General features: G+C 43.9%; 1 protein-coding gene across 14 annotated transcripts in view; it reads right to left on the reverse strand.

Annotated features, from left to right (window-relative positions):
- ST3GAL3 (ST3 beta-galactoside alpha-2,3-sialyltransferase 3) overlaps positions 1–12961 on the reverse strand; it is a 383098-nt gene that overhangs the window by 61750 nt on the left and 308387 nt on the right. For all 14 annotated transcript variants that reach the window (XR_004646912.1, XR_004646911.1, XR_004646913.1 and 11 more), the window contains one exon: positions 9828–9974. Coding sequence is in view for 11 of the 14 variants with exons in the window: in XM_034779913.1 (XP_034635804.1) it covers positions 9828–9974 (147 nt within the window). In the remaining 3 variants the exon portion in view is untranslated. The remainder of the gene's footprint in view (positions 1–9827; positions 9975–12961) is intronic.

A 12961-nucleotide genomic window follows, 5' to 3' on the forward strand; every position in this document is an offset into this window, starting at 1 on the left:
AATTGGACACCCAAAATTAGTGGTTATTTTTACACTTGCTGTCTCTGCCGCGGCTCCCCACTTGTAAACGAAGGGGACTTACCTGTAGCCCAGGTGCTTTGAGATGGACTCTGCCTATTCCCACTCAGGGGATGCTCTGCCCGGTGCAGCCTGAATGGCAAAGTTCCAGCTAGCAGAAGCAGTTGGAGCGCTCACACCCCTCCCTCGTCCCTCCCTCCAGGAACGCCTCATCTTCCAGGGCAACGGTATAAAAGGGACGTGGTGCCCCAGCCACCTCTGTTCCTCCCCCCGTGACCTAAGCCCTTTGGTCAGTAGGACTCCGAAGCAGTAGGGAAAGGAGGGCGGAGAGGTCAATGTGCAGCATCCATCTCAAAGCACCTCGGTTACAGGTAAGTCACCTTCACTTCTTTGAGTGTCTTCTGCACATTCCCACCCATGGGACAGATGAATAAGCAGTTCTCTGACCCAGGCCAGTGGGACCATGGAGTCCTCACTGAAGGAGGACAGCAGGACGTCTGTGGCAAATCTCACATCAGCTCTAGATTCTTCACCTAAGGAACAGTGTTTAGGAAAGGTGTGAGCAGAACTCCACCTTGCCGCTCTGCACAGCTCTGCTAGCGGAATATGCCCAGAAACAGCCACAGAGGCTGTCTTAGATCTAGTGGAATGTGTTCTAATTCGCTGAGGAAGGGACAACCTCATTCATTTATAAGCTTCATTAATACATAATCTAACCCACCTTGAGAGTGTTTGCACAGCAATAGCTTTTCCCTTTTTCTTTCTTTCATAGGAAATAAACAATTTTGGCAACTGTGTAAATTGTTTAGTTCTGTCTACATAAAAAGCTAAAGCCTTTCTAACATCCAGAGTATGCAATTTAGCCTCTCCAGCATGAGTGTGGGGTTTGGGAAAGAAAACCAGGAAAATTAGTGACTGGTTTATATGAAAATGGAGATCGCTTTTGGTAAAATCTTGTGTGTATGAAGAACTCCCTTATCTTTATGAAACCAGTGAATGGCGGCTCAGCCACTAATGCACGTGCTTCACTTACCCGCCTTACAGAGGTGTTCGCTATCAAAAACACTGTCTTAATAGGCAAATGAAATAAATTACAGCTTCCCAAAGGCTCAAAGGGAGGTCTCATGAATTGGAAAGCACTATGTTTAAATCCAAAAATGGCACAGGGTGGCTTATTGGAGGATCTAAATTATTTAGGCCCTTTAGGAGCCTTTTAACTACATCATTTATAAACATTGTTTGGTATGCGGATACGGCTGAGAGATGAACCTTTACTGAAAGAGAGTGAAAGATCTGCTTATTTTGAGGTACAATAAATATTGCAAAATATAAGTAATTGGTGCTGTATACGGATAAATATACATCGAAATCCACAACAACAATCTTTGCCATTTATGACTATAACGTCTTTGTGTGGACTCTTCCCTGGAACGCGATATACATTTTGTACTTCTAATGAGCAACTCCTCTCTAACAACCCCAGAGTCCTATTCCCTAGGCTGTTAGATGAAGAGACGGAAGATCTGGGTGATAAACAATCCAGTGTTGTTGTGGCAGAGGCTTTATTTATCCTCTTGACAAGTGAAGTAAGTCTGGGTACCACTGTTGTCTGGCCCATGCAGCACTAATAAAATTATCCTGGCTTTGTCTGTTCTTACCTTATCACTCTCTGAATGAGGGGAAATGCATACATTAAGCCCTGAGCACTAGAAAGACATCTAATATCGAGTCCCTGTCTCTGCTGGATCTCGAACAGAATTTTGGACACTTCCTGTTGCTGCTGGACACAAAAAGCTCTATTATCAGATTCCCCCAGAACCTGGAGAGGTGTGCTACTATTTTGTCCATCAGAGGCCACTCGTGCCTCTGACATGTGGACCTGCTCAGATGTTCTACAAGCGTATTTTGCTCCCCCGATACATGGATTGCTATTGGGTTAACATCGTGTTCTATACACGTGTTCCAAAGACTCTTTGTCTCCAGGTGTAACTATGGAGAATGAGGCCCCCCCGCTTGTTCAGATAATATAATGCTGTCATATCTTCTGTTATCACCTGAAGTATCTTGGGTTTGCCTGAGGCAGAAATGACTATAGAGCCGGTCTGATTGTTCTCAGCTCTAATACACGATTCGTAGCTCTTTTCCTTTTGATGACCATTGAGCTCCAATTAACAGCGCCTATCCCAGTGGTGAAGTAGTACTGATGGCGGAGGGGGATCGGAAAGCGTACTCTTCATCACATTCTCAGCATTTGTTCACACCTGTGGTGGAATTACTAATTTGTGATGCCTGCTATGTAAGCCTGGATTGTCAGTACTGGTAACCAGTGCTGAAGATCTCTCAGCTGAAGACAAGCATATGGTGTCACTGTCATGGTTGATGCCAGTAAACCCAGGAACTCGAGAAAAAGGAGACTCTGTTGGAGTGGATATTGGAGACGGAGCTAGAGAGATTTTTATTTGTACATCTCCGCTCTGGGAGAAAGGCTCTTGCCACAGTATGGTCACTATATGGCCCCTATAAAGAGGATTCTCTGAGCTGAGTTTAAGAATGACTTTCCCCAATTATCTGTAATCCCAGAATGGCAAACGGACAATATTTGCTTTACATGTAATATGATGGTGGTGGTCATGATGGGGGACTTCAACTATCCAGACAACTCTTGGGAAAATAATACAGGCAAGGCACAGATTACCCAACACATTTCTGGACTGCGTCATTGACAACCTTTTATTGCAAAAGGTGAAGAAAGCAACTAGGGGAGAGGCTGTTCTACATCTGATTCTGACAAACAGGGAGGAACTGGTCAAGAATGTGAAGGTAGAAGGCTTAAGTGATGATGAAATGATAGAGTTCATGATTTTAAGGGATGGTAGGAGGGAAAACAGTGAATAAAGACAATAGACTTCAAGAAGGGAGATTTTAGCAAGCTCAAAGAATTGGTATGCAAGATCCTGTGGGAAGCAAGTCTACAGGGAAAAAAAGAGTTCAGGAAAGTTCACAGCTTTTTAAAGAGATATTATTAAAGGACAAGAGCAAACTATCCCAATGTGTAGGAAGGAAGGAAGTGTGGTAAGACACCACTCTGGCTTAACCAGATCTTCAACAAACTGAAACTCAAAAAAGAGTCATATAAAAAGTGACAACTAGTTCAAATGACAAAGGATGACTATTAAAAAAACAACATAAGCATGTAGGGACAAAATTAGAAAGGCCAAGGTACAAAACAAGATTAAACCAGCCGGGGTAACAAGAAAGCATTTTACAAGTACATAAGAAGCAAGAAGATGACCAAGGACAGGATAGGTCTGTTACTCACGAGGCGGGAAAAACAGCAACAAAACCCAAAGCAATGGCCAAAGTGTTAACTGCCTTGTTTGTTTCAGGTTTCACCACACAGGTTAGCAGTGATCAGATGACTAACCTAGTGACTATCTGTGTAAATGAGCTACGATCTCAGGTAAAATAGGGAAAGAACAAGTTAAGAATTAATTAGACAAGTTAGATGTCTTCAGGTCAGCAAGGTCTGACGAAAACATCACAGAATACTTAAGAATCTGGCTGAAGAAATCTCTGAGTCATTAGTAGGGCCCATCCAAATTCATGGTCCATTTTGGTCAATTTCACGGTCATAGTATTTATGATTTCAGATATTTAAATCTAAAATTTCACAGTGTTGTCACTGTAGGGGTCTTGACCCAATTCTGAAGGCAGCAGCACAGAAGGGTGGCAAGGTATGGCATTGCCATCCTTACTTCTGTGCTGCTGGCAGGGCGCTGCTTTCAGAGCTGGGTGTCAGGCCAGCAGCCGCCTCTCTCCGGCCTCCCAGCTCTGAGGGCAGCGCAGAAATAAGGGTGGCAATACCGTGACCCCACTACAAGAACCTTGTGACACCCTCACTCAACCCTCTTTTGGATCAGGACCCCCAATTTGAGAAACACTGGTCTCCCCCGTGAAATCTGTATAGTATAGGATACAAGTACACAAAAGACCAGATTTCACGATCTGTGACACGTTTTTCACTGCTGTGAATCTGGTAGGGCCCTAGCCATTAGTGATCATCTTTGAGAACTCATGGAGGATGGGAAGGATCCCAGAGGACTGGAAAAGGGCAAATATAGTACTGTGGAAGGAGTGAGAACTCTGTTTTTCTCCGACAGTACCTATCTTTAAAAAGGGGAATAAGGACAGCCCAGAGAATTGCAGACCCGTCTGCTTTACTTCATACCCTGAAAGATAATGGAGCAAATAAACAATCAATTTGTAAGCACCTAGAAGATAATAAGATGATAAGTAACAGTCCACATGGATTTGTCAAGATTATATCATCCTTCTCTGGCAGGGAAACAAGCCTTGTAGATAGGGGGGAAGCAGGAGATGTGATATATCATGACTTTCGTAAGGCATTTGATACGGTCTCACATGACCTTCTCATAAACAAGCTAGGGAAATATAGCCTAGACAAACCTACTATAAGGTTAGTGCCAGGAAAACCATACTCAGAGAGTAGTTATCAACGTTTCACAGTCAAGCTGGAAGAGCATAACGAGTGGGGTCCCACAGAGATCTGGCCTGGGTCTGGTTCTATTCAATATCTTCATAAAAGGTTTGGACAGTGAGATAGAGAGTACAGTTATACACTTGGAGGACAATACCAAGTGCTAAGAAGGGGTTGCAGGCATTTTGGAGGACAGGATTAGCATTCAAAATGATCTTGACAACCTGGAGAAATGGTCTGAAATAAATAGGATGAAATTCAATAAGAACAAATGCAAAGTACTATGCTTAGGAAGGAACAATCAATGGCACTAATACAAAATGGGAAATGACGGCCTAGGAAGGAGCACTGCAGAAAGGGATCTGGGGGTTACACTGGATCACAAACTAAGTGAGAGTCAACAGTGTGATACTTTTGCAAAAAAAGTAAACATTATGGGGTATTGGGAGTGTTGTGAGCAAGACACGAGAAGTAATTCTTCCACTCTATTCGGCACTGATAAGGCCTCAACTGGAGTATTGTGTGCAATTCTGGGCACAACACTTTGGGAAAGATGTGGACAAACTGGAGAAAGTCCACAGAAGAGCAACAAAAAAAATGATTAAAGGTCTAGAAATCATGACCTATGAGGGAAGATTGAATAAACTGGGTTTGTTTAGTCTAGAGAAGAGAAGACTGAGAAGGGACATGATAACAGTTTTCAAGTACGTAAAAGTTTGTTACAAGGAGGAGCAATAAAAATTGTTCTTAACCTCTGAGGATAGGACAAGAAGCAATGGGCTTAAATTGCAGCAAGGGTCGGTTTAGATTAGACATTTGGAAAAACTAGCTAACTGTCAGGGTGGTTAAGCACTAGAACAAACTACCTAAGGAGGTTGTTGTCAGGGACCAGGGGTCTCGAACGCTGGCCCACGGGGCTCTCCAGACTAAGGCAGTCCCAACCTGCCACCCAGTGACCTGCTGCCAGCTGCTAGAATAGCAGCTGAACTCTTGCAGAGGACTTCAGTCATGGGATCTGATTGGCCACCAGCCTCTATTTAACCCATGCACAGGCACAGAAAGTTATCCATGCAGCTGGGCTCTTTCTGATACTTGCTCCTACTGCCTGCTGCTCATCTCCTGATACCTGACTCTCAGTTTGCCCTCTGGCCTGTCTTGGACTCTGACATCCTGGTATTGGACCTGGCCTAACTCCTGCTCTGACCTCTTCATCAGACCGCCCATGTCACAGTTGCGACAGCTGTAGAATCTCCATCATTGGAGGTTTTTATGAACAGGTTAAACATATCCCTGTCAGGGATGGTCTAGATAATACTTAGTCCTGCTTCAGCGCAGGGGACTGGACTAGAGACCTAGCGAGGTCCCTTCCAGTCCTATATTTCTATGATGTTTTCCTTGGATTACACTTATATTAACAGGTTGTCCACATATGGATACACAAACATCCCCTGCCTTCTTAGGTATGCCGCTACTACAGACAGGCATTTTGTAAATACCTTGGACACTGTAGACAACCCAAAGCGGAGGACCTTGCACCGAAAACAGTCCTTTCCTACCATAAAGCACAGGTATTTCCGTTGACAAGGTCTGATTGATATATGAAAATATGCGTCTTTTAAATCCAGAGCTGCAAACCAATCCAGAAGGGATTATAGAAATTAGAGTAATCTTGTGGAAATGAAACTTTTTTATATGTGTTTAATTTCCTTAAATCCAAATTGGGATGAAGGCTCCCCCTCCACTTTTTTGAAATTAGAAAATAACACAAGTAAACAGTGTTAAAGGTAACACTTGTTCTAAGGCCCAGAAGGAGGTGGGAGGCAGACCCGTTGTGAGAAGAGATTCTTTAATACATAAGGAGCAAGAGAAAGATGAAGTGGGAAAGGAAAGCTCATAACTGATGACATCAAGAAAGCCGAGGTGTTTAACGCCTGTTTTGCCTGAGTCTCCACTAAACAGGGTAATGGTGACCAGATACTCAACACAAGTAATACTGACAACCAGGGGGAAGGAACACAAGTCAAAACAGAGAAAAAACAGTTTAAAGAATATTTATGTAAGTTAGATGTATTCAAGTCAGCAGAGCCTGAAGAAAGACTGTAGGCACAGAGTAGTTATCAATGGCTCGCTGTCAAATGGAGAGGGCATATCTAGTGAGAACCTAAGAACATAAAAATGGCCGTACTGGGTCAGACCAAAGGTCCATCCAGCCCAGTATCCTGTCTGCCCACAGTGGCCAATAGGGGTCAGTCCTGGATCCAGTACTAGTCAATATATTTTCATTAATGACTTGGATAGTGGAGTGGAGAGTATGTTTATAAAATTTACAGATGACACCAAGCTGGGAGAGATTGCAAGAACTTTGGAGAACCAGATTAGAATTCAAAACAACCTTGACAAAATGGAGAACTGGTCTGAATTCAAGAAGATGAAATTCAGTGAAGACAAGTTCACCGTACTTCACTTAGAAAGGAAAGTTCAAGTGCACAAGTATGAAATGGAGAATCGCTGGCTAGGTGGTCGTACTGCTGAAAAGGATCTGGGCGTGTGATGGGGTTTACAAGCCCCAGACTGAGCATAGGCAAAAGGGAGAGGACAGTCTTCTCTGCTTACAGCAATCAGGCTGATAACACCCATGCACTGTTGCCAGAAAAGCCAATCATGGAGACATGAAACCACAGCTGTGACCAGTAAAAGAAACAGGCCCAACTATAAAGTGGCATTTTCCAGTCAGGCAGAAAACCATATTTGGCTCTGGTTGTACATATCTTTGGCTGCAATCCATAATCTGGGTCTGCAATCAATATTCTTATTCCTCTCTGTGGTCATTCTCAGTTCAGAAAGAACTGGAGACAGCAATACCCTTGGCTGGACAAGGAAACGTGAGAAAAATTATTCTCTGGGAAAACAGAGGGTGTTTTAGGTGGTGAAACTAGAGGAGAAATTCTAAATTCTTCTACACATCCTCTCCTTTCTGGAGAAACACACATCTGAGGCTGTTACATACATCTTCTGCCTGTTCGCTTACAATACCTGATTCAATCTCTGGCTGAACCAGGGATGGATCTCATCTACGAACCTCAACTACGACCTGCTGTGGTGCCGCAGCATCCCCTCATCTCACCAGTTACTTAAGCCTGACCTTCAGAACTGGCTCATCCGGATCCAAGAATATCCGACCTGAGGAAGAATCTTTCCTCACCTTCCCATGAGGATATTTATCGTGCATTGGCTCCTTAAATATGTCTTGTTCAGAAAAGTCTCTCTCCCATGGATTGGCTCTTTTCAAAGAGGCTGACACTGCTGAGAGCTGTCTTTCCAGTCAAAACTTTATCCAAAAGCTTGTCTGTAAACAAGAGGCCCACACCTCAGTGGATTTCCTTTTCTGATCCTTGTCACTGGATTTTTTTTTAGCAGTAGATGTTGAGGAGGAAGATTTCTCTCTCTCTCTAGTAGACATGTCTGCCGCCAGGGAGGGCCAGCCTGTGGGCTTTCCTGGTATCTTGTTCTTTCCAAGTTCCGGAGGATTTTGCCAACTGTACTTCTTGTAAGAGAATTGCTTGAAGCCTCTTTTGTCTTTCCTTCTTTGACCTCATTGTGAACACTGAGCAAACTGAACACATGGAGGGTGAGTGTCCTTCACTTAAACATGGGATGCATTAGCATGTGTCTCTGATGCCAGGAACACTACCGGACAAAATACACATCTTCTGAAACCAGGCGTGTTCTTCAGTTCCATATCAAGTAATTAACTTACTGTAACTATATTATTACCTAACTGACAACAATTTAACTACTTCAAAACTAAGATTTAAACCAACTAACTAATCTCAGACCCAAGGGGACTTTGGCGCCTCACAGAAAACCATTCTGCTGCTCGTGGTTAGAAGGAACTGAGGCTGTGGGAGCGTCCGTCCCGTCTGTACCCTCACCTTGGGATTTCCCATGTTCACGGAGGAGAGGGGTGAGGGAGGCATGTGAGTGCTGCTAGCTAGAGTTCTACCCCTCAGGCTGTGTCAGAGCATCCCACGAGTAGGAATAGGCAGAGCACTCGAAGGAGACAATGGGGGTAAAACCCAGTCATCTCACTGAAGTGTTGTGAAAATAAATAAATTAATCTACGTGAAGCATTCAGGTACTACAGTGGTGAGCCCCAGAGACAAGCCCGTGGGGAAATCTGTAGTTCTATCTTCTGAGCAAGGTTTGAAGTGTGCAGTAAACAAGGAACAGGGCAACACATTGAACAATACGGAGAAAACAAACCATTGAACAGCTGTTCACTCTGTGAGCACCGTCCATCCTGTGCACTGCATGAGGCAGGATTTGTGTGGAAATGACAGTATGTGACTGGATAAGTAATGATTGTCCTAATGTAGAGGCACAAAGGGGCTGAAATAAGATTGCACAGGCAGCCTTAATTCTGGCATTTCCTCAGTTTTGAGAGCTTGACCCTGCAACCTTACTCATGTTATCTGAATGTAGATTTTGTGTGTGTGATATGTATGTTTTGCACCTTCCTCCACAACAGCTCACATTGACCACTATGGAGACAGGATATCGGGCTAGGGGGCCTCTTGCTCTGATCTGGCCTGGCAACTGCTATATTCCTGAAGGAAAGGTCAGGTTATAGGAGCTGATGAAAAGGGTCCTGGATAGATTCACACTTGCTCTTGTTAATGAGGACATAAGCCAACGCACATTACCCTCTCACATCTCAACACTGAAGATTGGGATGCAGTTTGGGGCTGTATGCAAAGCCATCACACCACACAGCATGGAGTCAACAGTCTATCTCAATATGACTCTGGGTTAACTACACCTAAAACACTGCGTTCAAATTCTGGCCTTCTCATTGCCAGAAAGATACTGACCCACTGAAGGGAGTCAGAAGAAGAGGAATAACTGATCACAGGGATGGAGGAATTAATCTAGGAGCAAAAATTAATGGAACATTAAGATCGCATGGTAAAACACACACAAGTCGGCAATGCCAAACAGCCCCCTTGTGTACATGCAGCATTACGATACAGTCTGATTAAATGATCACAGATTGTCTCCCAAATTATACAATACGATAGACATGTTTCTTTAAGTCCTTACACACGTGTTTTCACTCTGCTAGTTTAAACTATGTGCCCTGTTCGAATGCTCCAATCAATCTCTGCTGACACACTTAATAGGATACGTTCTGCTGTCAGCACCCTCATACTTCACATTTCCTTTTCAACCAGCAGCAGATGTGTAAACAGACTAAGTTCTGGTGTCATCTTCTTCCATCCCCTCTGATTTCTTTCCCCCACCTTGCACCTACCCCTCTGCCCATCAGGCCGTTGTTGAAAGGCAGGCCAATGAAGCTGAAAGCTGCCTCCTGGATGAAGTACGGATTCAGGATGCGGATCTCATGAGGTTCTCTTGGGACACGGGTAGCCACTGACTTCCAAAATCCATCAGATGCACTCTAGGGAATGGAGACAGCAAAACAAGCACAGGTGGTTAGATAACACAGATGCCATGCCCCTGTCATCCTCAGAAAATCCACCAGGGACAGCTGTTCTCATTCTCCCCTTGGACACAGCATTAGTACTGGTCACAGCTGATCAAAAATCATTAGCCAAACATCCAAGAATATCTCTAACTGATGCCATATGCCGCATACTCCCCTTGTGCGTGAATCATATTTTCCCATGTCCCACTTCTACCCTAGAGTTACTGTCATCCCTTGCTGGGTCATACTTGAATTAAGCTGTAAGCTTAGAAGGGACTATCTTGCTCTGTAAACTGCCATGCACACGCATGGTGCAGAATAAAAACAAACAAACCATAAATAAACAGGGTAATTGTGTCTTCCCCATTAATTGGTCTTCCTAGAGTGTTTACTCAGCAAACTTGAGAGACCAGTGGGATGGACACAGCCACTTGGCTTTGGAAGCTGCCCTTATGAACACGTCTCATTCCGTGCCAAACTGGCCTTTTCAGAGCTACCCGGGAGCCACTAGCCTCCAGAAACATCCCACAGCTGCAGAAAGTGGAAAACATAAAAAAGGAGGGAGGAGCCTAGGACATTGGGATGGGGCCAATTATGAGAGAACTGTTCTACTCCTTTTCCAGTGTTCTCCCACTGGGAAACGACTGGGAATTAACATTCAGGAGAAGAAAACAGACAGAGAGAACATTCATGATCATAACAAGAACAGGGAGAAGGTGACTGACAAAATGACTGATAATGACTGTGGATAGTTTCTCTCCATTTGAATCACGTTCTCTAGCCAACCCTTTTTGCATTCACCAAATCTCACACCTGTGAAAGGCCGATTCTCCTAGCTCTTGGCAGACACAGCTCTACAATGCTCATCCTCAGCTTCTCTGACAGATTGTTTACCTTGAGGAATACACACCCAGCTAGAACATTGTAGGTGTAAAATAAAATGGCTAAAGAAATAACCACGTCTGGAAGATCTAGGCCATGATTACCTGGTAGTATTCCGGATCTTTACATCAGAGGAAAGCCGAATTTAAACATGGGAAGAACTAGAGGGCTTTTAACCCATTAGCAGCCACAATGCAGTAACAAGACTTGCTGGCTGAGGTTGCCTGTTTGTCCCAGTGGCCCAGGAACCTCTTAATCCCGAACGGCAAGAGGACACAGAGGGTTACAGGCCTCTCGTGGGTCACAGTTTCTAGATTCATAGATTCCAAGGCCAGAAGGGACCATTGCGATCATCTAGTCTGACCTCCTCATAGCACAGGCCAGAGACCTGCCCCACAATAATTCCTAGAACACGTCTTCTAGATAAACATCCCATCTCGATTTAAAAACCCAGTGATGAAGAATCCTCCAAGACCCTTGACAAATTGTTCCAGTGGTTAATTATTCTCACTGTTAAAAACTGACACCTTACTTCCAGTCTGAATTAGTCTAGCTTCAACTTCTAGCCATTGGATCACGTTAGCCCTTTCTCTGTTAGACTGGAGAGCCCCTTATTAAATATTTGTTCCCCAGTTAAATATAGACTGTGATCAAATTACCCCTTAACCATCTCTTTGTTAAACTGAACAAAGTCTATTTCTAGACTCCTTTAATCATTCTCATGGCTCTTCTTGGAACCTTCTCCAATTTATCAACATCGTTCTTGAACTGTGGGCACCAGAACTGGACACAGGATTCCAGCAGCGGTCGCACCAGTGCCAAATCCAAAGGTAAAATAACCTCTCTGCTCCTACTCCAGATTCCTGTTTTTGCAGCCCAGGATTATACTAGTTCTTTGTTCCTAGAGGTATATATTTGCATTTAGCCATATCAAAACACATACTGTTTACTTGTGGCCAGTTTGCCAAACAATCTAGATTACTCTGAATCAGTGACCTGTCCTCTTCATTATTAACCACTCCCCCAAGTATTGTGTTATCTGCAAACTTTATCAGTGATGATTTTATGTTTTCTTCCAGGCCATTGATAAAGATGCTAAACAGCATAAGGCCAAAACCTGATCCCTGTGGGACCCCACGGGAATCAGACCCATTCAATGATGATTCCCCAGGTCTGGGGTGTCCATTCTAGTTTACCAAAGGGTGTCAGGTGAGGTCTTGAATAACCTGTGCCACTCCGGTCATCAAAATCATTGCGACATGTATGTACACAAACTATACAAGGAGAAATGTATATATACGGAAGTTATGTTCCTGAAGTCGGTAGGTACTGGTCACCAGCGAAGGTGAAAAACAGGTTTTCTGCCAGACAAGAATGTTTATTCAGCGACCTGTTAATATGTAAATTGAGTGTGAGGACTTGATAGGCAGGAACTAAGGACTGGTCTACAGTGAAAAGTTCCATCGTCATAGCGATGTCTCTCAGGTGTGTGAAAAATCCACACCTTGCAGGGACACAGTTAAGCCAACCTAACCTCCAGTATAGACAGTGCTGGGTCAATGGAAGAATTCTTTCCTCAGCCCAGCTACCACCTCATGGGGAGGTGAATTCACTCTGCAGACAGGAGGAACTCTCCGCACTGAAGTGCTGCAGCTCTGCTGCCAGACAAGCCCGAAGTGTCGACATGGTCAAAGAGAGAGAGAGAGAAACAGTTGGGGAGGAAGAACCGTAACTGGAGATGCACTTTAAAGGTTTGCCTGACTGTATGCAGGGAGCAGGGAAGACACCCAGGCACCCTTCACCAAGGAAGAAAGAAAAACAAGTGGTTTTGCTTCCTGGAAAAGGGATCTCAACCAGACTTGGATGAAAATGCTGAAGAGAATTTTGGGTGAGACAAAGCTTCAGGAAGTGAACGTGCTAGTTCGGTTTATTCTCTAGAAAGTATTGTGATTTTGTTTTATATTTAACCACTTGTTTCCTACATTCTTACTCACTATTACTTGAATCTTTGATGATAAACTTATTCTTGTTTTCACTATAAATGTATCAAAGTGCTGTGGTTAAGCAAGGTGGTGGTC

This window comes from Trachemys scripta, chromosome 8, assembly GCF_013100865.1.
Source record: "Trachemys scripta elegans isolate TJP31775 chromosome 8, CAS_Tse_1.0, whole genome shotgun sequence".
Taxonomy (NCBI): domain Eukaryota; kingdom Metazoa; phylum Chordata; order Testudines; family Emydidae; genus Trachemys; species Trachemys scripta.